Source organism: Sarcophilus harrisii, chromosome 2 (genome assembly GCF_902635505.1).
Source record: "Sarcophilus harrisii chromosome 2, mSarHar1.11, whole genome shotgun sequence".
In the NCBI taxonomy this organism is placed as follows: Eukaryota; Metazoa; Chordata; class Mammalia; order Dasyuromorphia; family Dasyuridae; genus Sarcophilus; species Sarcophilus harrisii.
The window spans coordinates 236170628-236190334 of record NC_045427.1 but is presented as its reverse complement, the minus strand read 5'-3'; the positions used below and the strand labels follow the sequence as shown (position 1 = coordinate 236190334).

The 19707-nt window shown below is 37.1% G+C and overlaps 1 protein-coding gene across 1 annotated transcript; it reads left to right on the top strand.

The window, feature by feature from the left end:
- Window positions 1-10897: 10897 nt before the first annotated feature.
- On the top strand, window positions 10898-19632 carry CTSZ (cathepsin Z). Its single transcript, XM_003757642.4, has 6 exons — window positions 10898-11129; window positions 11563-11726; window positions 17498-17677; window positions 18210-18360; window positions 18602-18767; window positions 19321-19632. Exons 1-6 carry the CDS (start codon window positions 10975-10977, stop codon window positions 19429-19431), a joined length of 927 nt encoding a protein of 308 aa, XP_003757690.1. The 5' UTR covers window positions 10898-10974; the 3' UTR covers window positions 19432-19632.
- The last annotated feature ends 75 nt before the right edge of the window (window positions 19633-19707 follow it).

Sequence of the window (19707 nt, the reverse complement as noted above, 5' to 3'; positions counted from 1 at the left end):
ATTCCTCATTTAACAGATGACAGAAGAAAGTTAGCTTTAGAATGAAGTCGCCTGAGTTGAGTGACCTTTCAGCTCTTTGGCAAAACAGATTGCACTAGCAGTGGTCCACTTGATATTCTTTGTAGACCCCAGGAAAAACTTCCTTTATGAAAAAAGTTCCCCCCCCCCACCTCTCCCTCCTCTCTTCCCCTACCCTCCTCTCCCCCCCAGAGTCAGAACTCAGGAGAAGTATACTTGAAACAAGAGTACTTACTATGAGGTGCTAACTCAGTGGAATTGATGAAATTATGGTTCTCTAGTATACATATACTTAGCATGGTTATGTAATGTCATGTTCTCTAGTTCACACATACTCAGTATATTGTAATGATGTAATTGTAATAGAGTATATAAAATGGGGACAAACTCAGAGAAGACTTGACCAGCCTCGTGGTGGCTCTTCTGCCTTCATCACTTCTCTACTAAGACCAAGGACTCAGACTGGTCCCGAAATCCCCCAGAGACTTAGTCTGAACACTATGTTTTTGTTTTTTATTTTTTTATTTATTTTAATAACCTTTTATTTACAGGTTATATGTATGGGTAACTTTACATCATTGACAACTGCCAAACCTCTTGTTCCAATTTTTCCCCTTCCCCCTCCCCCCTCCCCCAGACGGCAGGATGACCAGTAGATGTTAAATATATTAAAGTATAAATTAGATACACAATAAGTATACATGACCAAACCGTTATTTTGCTGTACAAAAAGAATCAGATTCTGAAATATTGTACAATTAGCCTGTGAAGGAAATCAAAAATGCAGGTGGGCAAAAGTATAGGGATTGGGAATTCAATGTAATGCTTCTTAGTCATCTCCCAGAGTTCTTTTGCTGGGTGTAGCTGGTTCAGTTCACTACTGCTTCATTTGAACTGATTTGGTCTTCATTTGAACTGATTTGGTTCATCTCATTGCTGAGGATGGCCAGGTCCATCAGAATTGGTCATCATATAGTATTGTTGTTGAAGTATATAATGATCTCCTGGCCCTGCTCGTTTCACTCAGCATCTGTTCATGTAAGTCTCTCCAGGCCTTTCTGAAATCATCCTGCTGGTCGTTTCTTACCAAACAATAATATTCCATATTATTCGTATACCACAATTTATTCAGCCATTCTCCAATTGATGGGCATCCACTCAGTTTCCAGTTTCTGGCCACTACAAAGAGGGCTGCCACAAACATTCATGCACATACAGATCCCTTTCCCTTCTTTATGATCTCTTTGGGATATAAGCCCAGTAGTAACACTGCTGGATCAAAGGGTATGCACAGTTTGATAACTTTTTGAGCATAGTTCCAAATTGCTCTCCAGAATGGTTGGATGTTGGACACTATGTTTTAATACACCCCGGTGTGGGGGCTCTAGTAAAGCAGGACATTACCTTGAGATGTACAGACTGCTGACTGACTGATTGGCTGAGAATGCTGACAGACTGGGAGACTGAAGGAGACAATAAAGACTTTGGACTTTACCCCTGACTATTCTCGTGATGATTATTCTGCTGAAACCAAGGCTGGTCTTGAGACCTCCAGAAAGTTAACCAGAATCATTACACCACCCCACACCCTTAATCAAAAAGTTAATGCAATATTTAAACCCAAATCCACTTTAGTCACAGGGATCCTAACTCTCATATCATTATCACTGGACTCAGCAGGTCCAGGCTCATGTGTTTCATTAGCTCCTAGTGTATGTCTATATCATCCTGTCTTTGACTCCCTGAAGGCCTGAGCAGTGCTACCTTTATTTTTAAATCTTAATTTCTGTGAGCAGAATCAGGAGATCATTATACATGGCAATAACAAGACTATACGATGATCAATTCTGATGGACATGGTTTTCTTCAACAATGAATTGATTCAAACCAGTTTCAATTGTCCAGTAATGAAGAGAATCATCTACATCCAGAGAATGGACTAGGGGAACTGAGTGTGGACCATAACATAGTATTTTCACTTCTGTTATTGTTTGCTTGCATTTTTGTTTTCCTTCTCAAGTATTTTTTTTTTCTTTCTAGATCTGATTTTTCTTGTGCAGCAAGATAACTGTATAAGTTATATATTGGATTTAACATATAATTTAACATATTTAACATGTATTGGACTACCTGCCATCTAGGGGAAGGGGTTGGGGGAAGGTGAGGAAAATTTGGAACAGAAGGTTTTGCATGGGTCAATATTGAAAAAATTATCCATCCATATGTTTTGTAAATAAAGATATAATAAATTTTTTAAAAAGAAAAAGAAAAGAGAAGAAAATAAATAAATTTTAATTTTTGTTGATACATTGTTTTTACATTATTTTTACTTCTGAATAGCTTTCTTTCCTTTTTAAACATTTTCAATAGTATTTTATTTTTCCAAATACATGTAAAGATAGTTTTCAAGATTCATTTTTGTAAGACTTTATGTTCCAAACTTTTCTCCCTCTTTCCTTTACTATCCCCCTATTCAAGATAGCAAGTAATCTGATAAAAATTAAATATGGGCACTCTGAATATATTTTTTCTACTATCCTCTCTTCTTGTTCCCTCCCTACCCCAGTGAACCATCTTTTTTGTTTGTTTTTTGTTGTTGTTGTTGTTGTTGTTTTTAAAAGGAAGGGAGAGGAAAATCAGCTTAGTGAAATCAACCCAAATCCTTAAGATGTCTACACACATACTTTAAGTTGGTTGTCCTTCCTCCCCATTGGCTCTCCCCATGTCTGCATCAGTGAAGCTTGTTACTCCACACTGATAGCAAAACTTATTATTAGGTTCTTATTTAGATTTTTCGGAAGCAAGAGCTGGGACATAGTGGAGGAGAGGGCGGACAAACACTATGGAGGGCATCTGGGAAGGATTCTTTTTTTACTTTTTTTTTTTTTAACCTAAATTTTTTTATCTAATTTACCTAAATTATTGAATTATTGAAGTCATTAAGTCAGAAAAGCAGGGTTTAGTACCTCTGTTTTAAGGAGAAAGAAAGAAGAGACAGACAGAAATAGAGACAGAAACAGAGAGGTTGTATCTAGTTATAGATAAATCTTATCTCTAAGGAGCTGATTGTGCAAAGACAGAACCAAAGCTTAATTATGACAAACTCAGAGATTACCCCATACTAACCTTTCTTTCCCAGGTTCCTCATTTACAACACTCAAATGTTATCTCATTTCCTAATGATTAACTCACTTTGACACTGAAACTGACTTCTAGGGAAGATTAAACAAAAGGCACACTTAAATTTATAAAGTATTACTTTTTTTCCCCCCTGAATATAATAAGTTTCTTGAATGGCAGGGCAACTTCTGAGCTAAGGAAATAGTATACCTTTGTCTAGTTTGGGCAGCCTTGAAAAGACTTCTATAGGATTTCTCAAATAAGTGGTTGGTCATTGCATTCATCAGAATTTCTAAGTCTTTTAAAGTTGTTTTACTTTACAATTTAATGATTAAGTTTTTTGTACTGGAAGTACTGTATGTTAGACATAAGTGATGGGGGTGAGATTAGGGGTCATTGAACAAATCAATCAAATCAACCCATCTTATCTGAAGTAACTCATCAGATGTTATACTATGATTTATTTATAAGGTAGAAACATCTCAATTGTGTGCTGGTTGGGAACAACACTTGGACAGCTTCCAAGTGGCAAGTCTATTTTGATTGAGAGACTTGGTCTTTAAGCTAGTTAGAATCAGAGATTCAAGTGCTTAGCAGTGTAAATAATAATAGCCTCTTTCATCATATGTCCTTTGTAGTTAATTTGGGTATTTATATACCTTTTTCACTCAAGTGGTTCTTAAAACACTATTGCTGTTATTATATGCAGTTTTCTCTTCATTCTGCTCATTTCAATCTTAGTTATTTTTTCCATGTTTTTCTAAAATCATTGAGCTCATAATTTTTTGTAGTACAGTAGTATTCCATCAAAATCATATGCAACAACTTGTTCAACTATTCCCAATTAACTCATAAGACTTAAGACTGAATTTATTCCCTTCATTTCAAATGGAAAAGGACAAAATCAGAAATCAAAGAACCAGCACTTTCATAAAAAGCTCAGAGAGAAGAAAGCCTCAAGGCTTCTCTTCTCTTCCAACATTGCTGTGAGGAATGAACAAGCAGATTCCCAGAAGTGCCAAAGCAAAGAGAGTAGGCTAAAGCTGACTCAAGCCTTTTGGAAGATACCCCCAGACCTGGCTATACAAATAATCAAAAACATCTCTTAACCAAATGTTTAACACACTGGAACTAGTTACAGTACTTATACACAGTCTCTCCAGGAAGCAGGCTCTTCAGCTTCTCTGTTCAGAAAAATTGTATTAAACAAATATGTGGCTACATTTCGGCATGGGTCAGATTCCCATTATACAAGAATGGAAAATGACTATCCTGGAAATAGGTAGTAAGATCTCTGTCACAAGAGGGCTTCAAGTAAAGGCTGGATAATCATTTGGTAATCATGTTGAAGATGAGATTCATTTTTCAAGCATAGGTTGGATTGCTAAGAGCCAATTCTAATCATAAACATGAAATTATTGTTCTTTCCAATATTTGTCAACATACTCCATCAATTATTAATAACCAAATGAACAAAAAACATATGATCATGTCAATAGATGCAGAAAAAGAATTTGATAAAATGCAACATCCATTCCTATTAAAAACACTTGGGAGTATAGGAATAAATGGACTTTTCCTTAAAATAATCAGTAGCATCTATTTAAAATCACCAGTAAGCATCATATGTAATGGGGATAAACGGGAACTATTCCCAATAAGATCAAGAGTGAAACAAGGTTGCCCACTATCACTATTACTATTCAATATTGTATTAGAAATGCTAGCTTTGGCAATAAGAGTTGAGAAAGAGATTAAAAGAATTAGAGTATGTAATGAGGAAACCAAATTATCACTCTTTGCTGATGATATGATGTTATACTTAGAGAATCCCAGAGATTCTACTAAAAAGCTATTAGAAATAATTCACAACTTTAGCAAAGTTGCAGGATACAAAATAAATCCACATAAGTAATCAGCATTCATATATATCACTAACAAAATCCAACAGTTATAGTGACAAAGAGAACTTCTATTTAAAGTAACTACCGAGAGTATAAAATATTTAGGAATCTATCTGCCAAGGGAAAATCAGGAACTATATGATCAAAACTACAAAACACTTTCCACATAAATTAAGTCAGATCTAACCAATTGGAAAAATATTAAATGCTCTTGGATGGGGCAAGCAAATATAATAAAGATGACAATACTACCTTTTTATTTAGGACTATACCAATCAGACTCCCCAAAAACTATTTTAATGACCTAGAAAAAATAACAACAAAGTTCATATGGAAAAACAAAAGGCCAAGAATTTCAATGGAACTAATGAAAAAAAAATCAAATGAAGGTGGCCTAGCTATATCAGATCTAAAAATTATATTATAAAGCAGCAGTTACCAAAACCATTTGGTATTGGCTAAGAAATAGACTAGTTGATCAGTGGAATAGGTTAGGTTCAAAGGACAAAACAGTCAATAACTTTAATAATCTAGTGTTTGACAAACCCAAAGACCCCAGCTTTTGGGATAAGAACTTACTGGTTGACAAAAAATGCTGGGAAAATTGGAAATTAGTATGGCAGAAACTAGGCATTGACTCACACTTAACACCATACACCAAGGTAAGGTCCAAATGGGTTCATGACCTAGGCATAAAGAATAAGATTAGAAATGAATTAGAAGAACATAGGATAGTTTAGCTCTCATATCTGTGGAAGAGGGAGGAATTTATGACCAAAGAAGAACTAGAGATCATTATTGATCACAAAATAGAAAATGCTGATTATATCAAATTGAAAAGTTTTTGTACAAACAAAACTAATGCAGACAAGATTAGAAGGGAAGCAATAAAATGGGAAAACATTTTTACAGTCAAAGATTCTGATAAAGGCCACATTTCCAAAATATAGAATTGACTCTTAATTTATAAGAAATCAAGCCATTCTCCAATTGATAAATGGTCAAAGGATATGAACAGACAATTCTCAGATGAAGAAATTGAAACTATTTCTAGCCATATGAAAAGATACTCCAAGTCATTATTAATCAGAGAAATGCAAATTAAGACAACTCTGAGATACCACTACACACCTGTCAGATTGGCTAGGATGACAGGGAAAGATAATGCGGAATGTTGGAGGGGATATGAGAAAACTGGGACATTAATACATTGTTGGTGAAATTATGAATACATCCAGCCATTCTGGAGAGCAATTTGGAACTATGCTCAAAAAGTTATCAAACTGTGAATACCTTTTGATCCAGCAGTGTTACTATTGGGCTTATATTCCAAAGAGATTTCAAAGAAGGAAAAGGGACCTATATGTGCAAGAATGTTTGTGACAGCCTTCTTTGTAGTGGCCAGAAACTGGAAACAGAGTAGATACCCATCAACTGGAGAATGGCTGAATAAATTTTGGTATATGAATACTATGGAATATTGTTCTATAAGAAATGACCAGCAGGATGATTTCAGAAAAGCTTTGGAGAGACTTACATGAACTGATGCTGAGTGAAATGAGCAGAACCAGGAGATCATTGTATACTTCAACAACAATATGATGATCAATTCTGATGGATATGGCCCTCTTCAACAAAGAGATGAACCAAATCAGTTCCAATAGAGCAGTAATGAACTAAACCAACTATACCCAGGGAAAGAACTCTGGGAGAGACTACGAACCACTACATAGAATTTGCAATCCCTCTATTTTTGTCTGTCTACATTTTTGATTTCCTTCACAGGTTAATTGTACACTATTTCAAAGTCCGATTCTTTTTGTACAGCAAAATAACTGTATGGACATGTAGACATATATTGTATTTAACTTATGCTTTAACATGTTTAACATGTATTGGTCAACCTGCCATCTGGGGAAGGGAATGGGGAGAAGGAAAGGAAAAAAGGAAAGAAAAAAAAAGGGTTTTGCAATTGTCAATGCTGAAAAATTACCTATGCATATATCTTGTAAATAAAAAGGTATAATAAAAAAAAATCATACTCCATCAATAAAGATTATTAATATTAAGTGACTTGCTTAGGGTCCCAAAGCTAGTGAATAGCAGAAGTCCAGGTCTTAACTCTAAGTCTGGAAGTCTTCTTATCCTTCTCTTCCTCATCCCATTCCCCTTTCTTTATTCCCTTTTTCTTGCCTCCTTTTATATGTTTCCATCCTTTAAATTGCAAGCTCTTTGAAGTTAGGGACTGTTTTCCTTTTTATTAATTGTGCCACTTGTATATATAGTACAGTGTTCTGTGATACAATTCTGTGCTACATGATAGGCACTTCTTAAATGTTTATTGGATTGGATTGGATTGGCTCTGTTGCCCCTCTGTCTTGTCTATAAAAGAGCTACCTTAAAAATGTAATCTGAAAATGAATGTAGTAAAATTCCATAATAAATTATCTCTCAGTGGTCCATTAAAAGATTTATATCAGTGGCATGTGTCTACTAGGCATTGTACAAAATATTTGTTGAGTTGAATATGGATTAGTACATATTAGCACAAATCCTGGGTCAAATCCTCTCTCTCCAAACACAACAGGAAAAACTTTTTTTTTTTTTTTTTTTTAAATATATTAAAATATAACTTAGATACACAATAAGTATACATGACCACAACATTATTTTGCTGTACAAAAAGAATCAGACTCTGAATTATTGTACAATTAGCTTGTGAAGGAAATCAAAGATGCAGGTGTGCATAAATATAGGGACTGGGAATTCAATGTAATGGTTTTAGTCATCTCCCAGAGTTCTTTTTCTGGGTATAGCTAGTTCAGTTCATTACTGCTCCATTAGAAATGATTTGGTTGATCTCGTTGCTGAGGATGGCCTGATCCATCAGGACTGGTCATCATCTAGTATTGTTGTTGAAGTATATAATGATCTCCTGGTCCTGCTCATTTCACTTAGCATCAGTTCGTGTAAGTCTCTCCAGGCCTTTCTGAAATCATCCTGTTGGTCATTTCTTACAGAACAGTAATATTCCATAATTTTCATATACCACAATTTATTCAGCCATTCTCCAACTGATGGACATCCATTCAGTTTCCAGTTTCTAGCCACTACAAAAGGGCTGCCACAAACATTCGTGCACATACAGGTCCCTTTCCCTTCTTTATAATCTCTTTGGGATATAATCCCAGTAGTAACACTGCTGGATCAAAGGGTATGCACAGTTTGATAACTTTTTGAGCATAGTTCCAAACTACTCTCCAAAATGGTTGGATTCGTTCACAACTCCACCAACAATGAATCAATGTCCCAGTTTTCCCACATCCCTCAACAATCATCATTATTTTTTCCTGTCATCTTAGCCAATCTGACAGGTGTGTAGTGGTATCTTAGAGTTGTCTTAATTTGCATTTCTCTGATTAATAATGACTTGGAGCATCTTTTCATATGACTAGAAATATTTTCAATTTCTTCATCTGATAATTGTCTGTTCATATCCTTTGACCATTTTTCAATTGGAGAATGGCTTGATTTTTTATAAATTAGAGTTAATTCTCTATATATTTTGGAAATGAGGCCTTTATCAGAACCTTTGACTGTAAAAATATTTTCCCAGTTTATTGCTTCCCTTCTAATCTTGTCTGCATTAGTTTTGTTTGTACAAAAACTTTTCAGTTTGGTATAATCGAAATTTTCTATTTTGTGATCAGTAATGATCTCTAGTTCTGCTTTGGTCATAAAAACCTTCCCCTTCCACAGGTCTGAGAGGTAAACTATCCTATGTTCAACAGGAAAAACTTAATGTAATGTAGTCTTATCCTCCGATGCCTTTGTTACAAAAGTTTATTCTGGGTGCTTTAAAGTATTGTCTATATTTAAAATACATGTTATTATTGAATATAGCTAACATTTTTGAGCCTGGCCTTTTTTTTTCTCCCAGATGAGAATGGGTAGGAAAAAAAAATGTGTCTTGAATCTGTCCAGCTAAAAGTAATTTTGATATTCATCATAAGTGAGCTTGAAAATAGACAGGATGGAGATTATTGCTAAAGAGAGGAGAAATGAGATCAACTACTCTCATTTTAACTTCAGTTTTCAGTTCTCCATTTCAGTTTAAGGAGAATCATTTCCCCCCCCCCCCTTTTTTTTTTTTCTTTTGAAAAATTCACAGTAAGACAAATTATTTTTCTTTAGGGCATTATTTCAGAACACTTGGATTCAAATCTGGGTTTTGTCTCTTATTTACTGGTCCTTAGACAGGTAGCTTCCCCTTTTTGGGTCTCAGTTTCCTCATATGTAAAATGAGAAGGTTGGACTTATTGACCTCTGAATTAAGTTCTTCACCTGTGATCCAATGAACTCCTTCATTTTCTGTAGAGCCATAATAACTTATTCTTGGAGAGAAACTGAACTTTTAGGATAGTGTTTATCAGACTGTTCCTTAGCACCATTTTACAAAGGAGTCAAAGAGGGTCCTGGGAACCAAGTAAATCTTAATAGTAAGTAGACAAGTAGACCCAGCAAACCTATCTGCTCTGTTGTCTTTGTTGTCCCTTGGTCACTTATGATATGGTTTCATCCAAGGAAGGAAATCATGGGAGATTGCCTGAAGCCTAACATGAATTTTGGTCATCACTTATAAAAATTACGAAAGTGTATGGAGTGGTTTAGAGATGTAGCTTCAGCATATTAATGAGTCAATATCAAATATAGCCCAGAATGCCGTGTTCTGTTTTAATTCAGGAAAGAATAAATGAAATGTCAATGGTTAAGGAAACATAAATAAAGATATTCAAGTCCTAAATTAGTGAAATTTTGTTATTTGAGGTAAAAATTTGGGGGACAATTTATTGTTTTAAGTTTTGATTAAAGAGACGATTGTTTGAGTTGTCATGAACCCAATAGTAGAAAATGGCATCTGCTGCAGTCTGGAAACTGCTAAAGATAAGGATGTCTGTGTCTGGCCTACATACAATAGGCTCCTCTTGACTCTACTTCTCCATTGTCCTATTTCTTTTCTGAACAGAAAAATATCCCACCTGGTTAATCCTCTTCATTTTCAAGTGGTAAGCTTTGAAGGTAGTTCGAGTTGTAACTTTAGAGGTGAGAAGAGAGATTGATATTGGAAAGAAAAGAATGGGGATCTGGCTTAGAAGTGATATGGAAGTCTAGTGTATTGTTGAGATTTCTAAGAAAGAGAAAGGACAAAGACAGACCCTTAAAGGAATCCGGAAGAGAGACTCCCTTACGACAAAAATACAAATTTATTGTACTTTCTGAGAGTCGTGAGGTGTACTTCTTTTAGAAAGCTCCTCTTAGAGGTGATGAGGACCTCGGGGATTGGAGGCGGGATCTGGGCATCTTTCTCGTTCTTGAGCTTTATTTAGTCAAAAGCGTTTTCCGATCAGAGCGGGCTGCTTTCAGCGGAAAGGACTTTGAGAAAAGTCATTCCTGGGTAAATTTACTTCCAAGACAAGTTCAAAATCAAGATCAAGTTTAGGATCTGGATAAAGTTCAAAAGAAAGGGGATACATTCTAGCAGTTTGGGTCTACTTCCCGGAGCTCACTTGGAGTGCTGGGACAACACAGACTGCGAGCCGAGGAAAGGGAGAGGGAATGCAGCCTGCGCGGTCTTGTTGCGGGTGCAGCAGGTTCCAGGACCCCTGGCCCAGTCTGTGGCTGGTGTGAGGGGGACTGGCGGGGCCTCCCTGGGGCCCTCCTCAGCTTCAAAGTCGTGTGGGCGGAGCGGGGATGGGAGATCCAGGGCACCGGCGGGTCTGGGGCGAGGGAGGAGGGGGTAAAAGAAGAGGCCCGCCCCAGGGGTGGGTCCGAGCAGACGCAGCTATAAGGAGGCCCCGAGGGCGCAGCCGAACTCCTGCACTCCGAGCGGGGAAAGGAAAAGAAAGGAGTAGGGGATCAGAGGAAGCGCGGGATGGCTCCGACCCGGGTGCTGCTGCTGCTGCCGCAGTTGCCGCTGCTTCTGCTGGTACTTTGGAACAGCTGGAGTCTGGGCTCCGCGGGCATCTACTATCGGGAGGGCCAGAGTTGCTACCGGCCGCTGCTGGGGGACCGGCCCCAGGGGCGCAGGTGGGTAAAGGAGCTTTGCTCCCACCCCACCCCCACTCCGGAGCGCCACTCTCGGGGCGCACGCTCTCTTTGCTCCAGCCCTGTGCAAGACGGAGGGCAGAGCGCAGGGTCCGGGCCCCAGCGTAGAACAGGGGTCCCGAGTTTCCCTGGAGTTTTTGGGTGGCCCCCCCTGCAAAGGAGGGAATGGCTGGGGCGCGGCGAGAGTGGTGAAGTGAGCCCTGCCTTCCCGCACCAGGCTCTGCTCTCGGTACGGATGCGGGGCTTGGGACAAAGCTGCCCCGGAGTGGGGGTGGGGAAAGGGTCGTGTGTCTGCGCGCGCGCGCTTGCATGTGTGAGTTTGTGATCTGGACCGAAAGAGATGAGTGAGTTAAGGAAACCCGGGCGCCTCCCTCCTGGCTCGGGCTCCCGAGGTGACTCCTGCTCCCTTCGTTAGGACCTACCCCAGGCCCCACGAATACTTGTCTCCTTCCGAGCTGCCCAAAGCCTGGGACTGGCGCAACGTGAATGGGGTCAACTATGCCAGCATCACCCGGAACCAGCACATCCCCCAGTACTGCGGCTCCTGCTGGGCCCACGGCAGCACCAGCGCCCTGGCAGGTGGGTTAGCGGGCAGGGCAGGGCACAGCACGGGGCTGGTTTGGGCCAGATTGGGAGGAAAGACACCCCTTCTATCCGGGTCGAAGTTGTGGGGAGTTTGGGGTTCTCCGCATTTGATCCTAGAACTTTCCCAAGTCAGAAACAAGCGGCTAATGCAGTAGAATAGCAAAAAAAGTTCCTCTTGATGACTGGACCATGTGTGTCCGAGATTCTGCTAATTCCTCAAATTGCAAAACTACCCTCTTAGGTGACTCAGACCCACCCGCCCTCCTGTGTTCCTTGTTTTCCCGTTCTGATTCTGATAGGGAAAAAAAAACTAATTTTACAGGAACAGCAAGAATGCTAAACCACAACCACCTAAAAAAACAAACAAAAAAATCCCTCGTGGCTCTTTTTAGTTTAGGAAGTCATTGTTCTTGAGAAGTAAATTATTCACCATTATTTAATGTTTGAAACTCCTTGCCATTGGATTAATGCCAATTTCTGGGCTTAAGAGTTTTTGATTCTTACTAAGACCTGTGGGCATTTGGGTATGGGGGGAAGCGGCTGGGGCCAGAAGGGGTGTCACTGACATGATAGGTTAGAGAATACTATGGTTGGGGCAGCTAGTTGGTGCAGTGGATAGAACACCAGCCCTGAAGTCAGGAAGACCTGAGTGCAAATATGACCTCAGACACTTAATGCGTCCTAGCTGTGTGATCCTGGGCAAGTCACTTAACCCCAATTGCCTCAGCAAAATTAAAAAAACAAAAACAAACTAGTCAAGAAGCTCAGAAGCTTTGTATACAAAGTTGCCAATATGCTCCATTGCTGGAGATGTTTTGAGTAGTTGTATGTATATAAAATGTATAATTTTCTCAACATGTTTCCCTCTGCTTTTATCCCTTGGCACTTTCTGGGTATTGCATAACTTAATATAGCAATAGAATACCTAAGGTAAGTAGATAGGAAGTGAAAAGGTTGAAAGGGCATTTTAGGGCTGGGACTTTGTACGTTGAGCATTGCTCAAATGTCTTCTGGTGAAATTTATATTTTGGTTTCACTTGGGAAGAATTAAAGTTCATAATAGTGTGATTTGTTTCTCCTTCCTGTTTCTTTAGTTATACAGAGCAACAGAATTCTTTGGGTGTGTTTGCCTCTAGAGAAAAATGGGGGAAGGTTCCAGAGTTTGTGATTTGAAGGGAAAAAAAGGCAGAAGTCTCATTTGTCAGGCTGATGCCCTTAGGAAACAGGGCTAATCATAATCAACAGGACTGCCCAACACACAGAGACAATGTAATATAAATATTAGAAAGCTGACTTCTAAGCTAGGAAGACCAGGGGTTAAGTCCTGTCTCTTGACATATGCTGTGTACACTCTAAGAAATTCTTGACACTAAATATTGCTACAATAAGGTGCCAGTCTGTGTTGGAAAGTCACAGGTTCCTAGTAATTTCCAAATAAATTTCTTTCTTTTGCTATCCAGGCATTCACTTCTTCCCATTAAGATTTAAAAATATGAAATAGTTTATTAAACAAAAAGAAAATCAAGGTTTTTCTGACAGTGTATGCAATATTCATTTCATTCTTATAAATTCTCCCTACCTCCGAAAAAGTTACATCTTCCTCCCATCCCCCCACCTTTTCTCTGGGGCTAAATTTAATCATTTTAATTTCACAAGGTTCAGATTCATTCTCTATCTTGTGGTTTTACATATCAGATTTAATCCTAATTCATTGAGAGTCACTTTTCCCCCACCATTAATGGTTAAGAGTGACATTTGCATTTTGAAGCCATGTAGAAATGGTCCTTAATTTTTTTTTAAATAATGGTTTCCCCTCAAAGGGGCATAGATGACTAAATTTTGACTTTAAAAATCAGTCAGCAATCTATTTCTCTACTTAATAATTAAGTGTTGTCAGTGACAAGTAATGTGGTCTTTAAGGTTTCTGCTAGCTCTAGCACTGGTAGCATTTTGCCTCTTCTATTAGAAGTAGGAAAGAGGGACAAAGTACTAATACACAGTTATATATTATGTTGGAATCTTGCTGTAATGGGTCCTTATTCCAGATGACCAAAAAAATGAAAACACTTCCCCCTAAGGAGGTCCATTTATGTCTTAATTAAATCCCTGGATGTATACCCAAAGGAGTTATTCTAATACTAGAAATCTACTCTCTCATGAAGATGGGCCAGTGTTTGTAACTATTATTTCTAGTTTGGGCTTCCCTTTATATTGTTCATTTTATTTTTTCTATCTGGGGGAAAGGCAATAGAAAAAAAATATTAAGGTACAGTTGAATGTCAATATTGCCTGGTAATTAAAAAAAAGCTTTTTGGAAACACTGTGGCATGATGAATAGTGATTGACTTACTTAGGTTTGTATCCTGAACTTACTGGCTGTGTAATTCTTGGCAAGTAAGCCTCTGAAAGTCTCAATTTCCTCATCTATCATACAGGAATATTAGTAGTATCGTATACAAGATTGTCCTCTAACTAGCTCTAAACTGCTTGAGTGAATTGTTAAATTTTCAAGGTATATATTTACACCTCAGAAATTGGCATTTAGCTACAAGTCAGAACATGATTCATCATGATAGTTAACACTTATATAGCACTTTATTTTCAAAATTTTTATTTTTAAATTTCTATTTTCCCTAGTTATATGTAAAAACATCTTTTGATTATACATTTTTAAAAAATATATTTCCTTATGAATTCATATTAGGAGAGAAAAATCAGAACAAAAGAGAAAAACCACAGAAGTGAAACATAGTTCTTTTTTTTTCATCTAGGTTGTTTCTTTATTGGTAATCCTTCATAACAATAGTGAATATCTTTGACAATAATGACTTAATTTTAGGTTGTTTGAAATAACCAGAAATTTTTTGAATGTCTTGTTTTTGCATCTATAAAAGAATACTGTTTACTTTTTAAAACGGAGTAATTAAATGGCTTTCTCAAAGTCACATAAGTAAATAGTAAGTAGCAGATTTAGGATGTAAATCAAGCTTTTGACCTAAATCCAGCTTTCTTTTCATTTTACTTATTGCTTCTAATTTAATAGCTTAATCCTCTCTATTTTAAAAAAAAAATATTGTATTTTTTTCTGGTTATATATGTACATTAAATTTTTAAATACACATTTATGAATATGTTGGGAGAGAAAAATCAGAACAAAAGGGAACATACATGAAAGGGGAGAAAAAACAAGAAAAAGGAAAAAAAAGTGAATATAGCATATATTGATTTACATTACGTCTTCATAGTTTTCTCTCTGGATGCAGATCCCAAAGTTTATTGGGATTGCCTTGGATCATTGAATTGCTGAGAAGAACCAAATCTTTCATAATTGAACATAGCACCATCTTGTTATTACTCTGTACAATGTATTTCTGGTTCTGTTTGTTTTGCTCAGCAGTTTGTGTAAATCTTTCCAGGCCTTTTTAAAATCAGCTTTTCAGTTATTACCTCATTTGATCCCAGGAATCCACAACAACCCTGGGAAGTAGGGCCTGATTATCCCCATTTTATAGATAAGGAAACTGAAGCAACAAGGCATGACTTGTCCTGGGTCACTCAGCTAATACATATCTGAGGCTGGATTTGAACTGGGGTCTTCCCAACTCTAGGCCTTGCATTCTGCACCCTGTATCACCTAGCTTCCTATTGTTGCATATATGGCCTTAAAATGAAAATTAAATTTATGTATATACAATATCTCCCCTATCCCATTTGTTAAGCATTTATTAGCATATGCATGTTGTCTCTTAGACATTGCTTGAGCTCCAAAGATATGCTATGTTAGACTGAAATCATTACCAGGCTTCTGCCCGATGATTATAAGCTAATTAACAACAATAATAAATAACTGGCATTCATATGGTGCTTTAAGGTTTGCAAAGTGAACTATATCCTCTGAGATAGCTTCATTATCTTATTTAAGCCTCAAAATCTGCCTGACTTCACCTCATAGGATTGTTGAATGTCAAATGAGATAGTATATTTTCAATTTGCTATGTAAAAATTAGCTACTATGACCTTAAGTAAATTTTTTTGTTTTAACAAATATAAATTTTGGTTAAAAAAAAAAAAACTTAGAATGAGATTATAAATTAGAACATAGGATAGTTTACCTTTCAGATCTGTGGAAGAGGAAGGAATTTATAACCAAAGAAGAACTAGAGATCATTATTGATCACAAAATAGAAAATTTTGATTATATCAAATTGAAAAGTTTTTGTACAAACAAAACTAATGCAGACAAGATTAGAAGGGAAGCAATAAACTGGGAAAACATTTTTACAGTCAAAGGTTCTGATAAAGGCCACATTTCCAAAATAGAGAATTGACTCTTGGTCAAAGGATATGAACAGACAATTCTCAAAGGAATTGAAACTATTTCTAGCCTTATGAAAAGATACTCCAAATCATTATTAATCAGAGAAATGAAAATTAAGACAACTCTGAGATACACTATACAGTTGTCAGATTGGGTAGAATGATAGAGAAAGATAGCGCAGAATGTTGGAGGGGATGTGGGAAAACTGGGACATTGGTGGAATTGTGAATACATCCAGCCATTCTGGAGAGCAATTTGGAACTATGCTCAAAAAGTTATCAAGCTGTGCGTACCCTTTGATCCAGCAGTGTTTCTACTGGGCTTATATCCCAAAGAGATCTTAAAGGAGGGAAAGGGACCTGTATGTGCAAAAATGTTTGTGGCAGCCTTCTTTGTAGTAGCCAAAAACTGGAAATGGAGTGGATGCCTATCAAATGGAGAATGGCTGAATAAATTGTGGTATGTGAATATTATGGAATATTATTCTGCAAGAAATGACCAGCAGGATGATTTCAGAAAGGCCTGGAAGACTTACATGAACTGATGTGAGTGAAATGAGCAGGACCAGGAGATCATTATATATTTCAGCAACAATACTATATGATGATCAATTCTGATGGATGTGGCCCTCTTCAACAATGAGATGAACCAAATCAGTTCCAATAGAGCAGTAATGAACTGAACCAGCTATACCCAGGGAAAGAACTCTGGGAGATGACTATGAAATTGTCATTCACTGCAGCGAATTCCCAATCCCTTTATTTTTGTCCGCCTGCAGTTTTGATTTCCTTCACAGGCTAATTGTACAATATTTCAGAGTCTGATTCTTTTTGTACAGCAAAATAACTGTTTGCACATGTATACATATATTGTATTTAACTTATACGTCAACATATTTAACATGTGTCGGTCAACCTGCCATCTGGGGGAAGGGGTGGGAGGAAAGGAAGCCAAAAATTGGAACAAAGGGTTTTGCAAATCAATTGTCAATGCTGAAAAAAATACCCATGCATATATCTTGTAAATAAAAAGCTGTAATATAATAAAAAAAAATTGGGAGAATTATGAGCATTTAATATAATTTGGAAATTGAGTTAGAAGCAGCTTGATTCCCTGACAATGTGGTTGGATTTTTAAAAATGTATGTGGTACTTTGCCATTTACAAAGATCAGCCTTCATACTGGTCAAAAAAACCACAAGGGAACTTAAAAAAAAAAAACTTTTACTATCCTGAAAAAAGCATATCTACATTCCCCGCTTCTCTATGTGACCAAACAGTTTGGACTCTGCCTTGGAATGCAGCAAATCCAAGTGACCCAGGTTGAGTTCTACCTATTAGCTAACTTCATTATTACTAACTTTGATTGAAAAATAATCTTTTTCTCCCCTCGTATAGTACTGAGGATTGAATTTCTAAAAGGTAAAATGCTGGAACTTTCATTACAGATCGAATCAACATTAAGAGGAAGGGAGCCTGGCCCTCTACACTCCTGTCTGTGCAACATGTGATAGATTGTGGCAATGCTGGGTCCTGTGAAGGGGGGAATGATTTCTCTGTGTGGGAATATGCTAATAGGCATGGAATTCCTGATGAGACCTGCAACAACTACCAGGCCAAAGACCAAGGTAGGCAAGCAGCTTTGAAAGCCATCACAAATGTATAATTAGCCTAATCAGGCTGCCTTATAAGAATCCACTTCAAAAAGCTAATGATTGTTTATTGGCATTTTAACTTGTTAAACACGAGGCAGAACTTCTGTGTGAGGGACACAGGAAGCACTCTTCACTTTGTCTTATATTGTCTCATTCCTTTTTGCTTAGCCCCTTCCATATTTTTATTCCCCGTCTGTGTCCTACTTGGGGCAAGATACTATTTAGTTTAGGAAAGTAGGTTTTTATTTTCCTAACATATGGAAAGTGGCTACTTTTCATTGATTACCAAGAACAAGAAAAAGCTTTTAGTTTTAAGATTGTCATAGCATTCTAAGGAGCTTGCCATTTGTGATCCCATTAAAAAAGCAGATGTTCTGGCCAATTTGTTACCCGTTAAATGAATATCTGTTTTCTTCTGAGTGGGAAAGCCCTTAAATTTTTGCTCTATCCAAAACTTCTTAAAAAGTTGATTCTCATCTCAAGGTTTATTTAACTTTGCCTGCAGAATGTGACAAATTTAACCAATGTGGTACATGCAATGAATTCCAACATTGCTATTTCATCAAGAACTATACCCTCTGGAAAGTTGGGGACTATGGCTCCCTTTCTGGAAGAGAAAAGATGATGGCAGAGATATATGCAAATGGTCCTATCAGGTAAAAAACAAAACAAAACTTTTTTTTTCTTTTTTTTGTTTCTGGGATTGGTAATAGGAGTTAGAAAAGCTTATCAGTTTGGGGACATGAGCCTTCTTGGTTCAACATCAAAAACATTATGGTTTAGCAGGGGAGACCTTTGAACTGAATGGCTCAGATGATGCATTTGTTTCTTTTAATTTAGCTGATACTTTGAAAAAAATTAAGTATTAGTATTTCATTTTTATTTCTTCCTTTGTAGTTGTGGTATAATGGCAACAGAAGGCATGGATAACTACACTGGAGGGATCTATTATGAATACAATTCTCGGCCCATGATAAACCACATCATCTCTGTGGCTGGCTGGGGTGTCAGTGAAGATGGAACAGAATACTGGATTGTCCGGAATTCATGGGGTGAACCCTGGGTAAATTTATTTTTCTTGCCAAGAATTAAGCAACTATAAGACACCAGAAAGGATATTTTAAATGCTAGCTAAAGCTAGAAATGATGCTGCATTGTTGCACCACAGTATATCCCCTTCCTTTAATTCTGCTTTTAAAGAAAACATTTGGCAGATTTATATTGCAGGTTAATATTGAAGTTTCCTTTCTAAGTTGTATCCATTTCTATCTTCTTTCAAGAAACTAATCGATACTTTAATGAGATGTTACTATAGGAAATACAGTGGACTATGATTTTTTGGACAGAGTATAGAAAAGGGTCATAGAAAGACAAGTTTGGATAATTTGGTAAACAAAAGTAAAACCTCCCAAATATGGGCTGGCTGGGAGTTAGGACATTTGAGAGGTGAGGGAATTCTACTTAATTGGGCTACTGACGAATTTGATGAGAACCCAAGTTTCTCCTCTACAGTTCTAATTTAAATACAATTTCTCCTTCTGGGGGGTAGATACTTGTAACATGATGGAATTGGCAAGAAATAATGGATAACTTAATACCATTTTTTTCCCTCATAGGGTGAAAAAGGCTGGATGAGGATTGTAACCAGCACATTTAAAGATGGAAAAGGCAGTAACTACAATCTTGCTATTGAAGAGTCCTGTTCATTTGGGGATCCAATAGTTTAAATCTTAATTAAATATAACTAGTTGCTTCTAATACATTTACCTCACATTGCAACACATCTTTAAGTATTTAGCAAAATACACTTCCAACGGTAGAAGTATACAAATCACTGTTTTTGCCTCATCCTCAGAAAACTGATCTACAATGGAATGGTTTATACCAAAATCTATACAGGATTATTTGATATAATAAATAAATAAAAGGAAAGTAGAAAGCTATTCTTTACAAAATTTACCAAATGGCATCGAATGATAAGGAGGTCAATAAGGCATCTTGAT

Excerpts from the sequence above, each read along its gene's own strand:
- CTSZ (XM_003757642.4), top strand. The coding sequence starts at position 10,975 with ATGGCTCCGACCCGGGTGCTGCTGCTGCTGCCGCAGTTGCCGCTGCTT. Across the intron at positions 11,130-11,562 it reads GACCGGCCCCAGGGGCGCAG|GACCTACCCCAGGCCCCACG; the intron begins GTGGGTAAAGGA and ends TCCCTTCGTTAG. Across the intron at positions 18,768-19,320 it reads ATTCATGGGGTGAACCCTGG|GGTGAAAAAGGCTGGATGAG; the intron begins GTAAATTTATTT and ends TTTCCCTCATAG.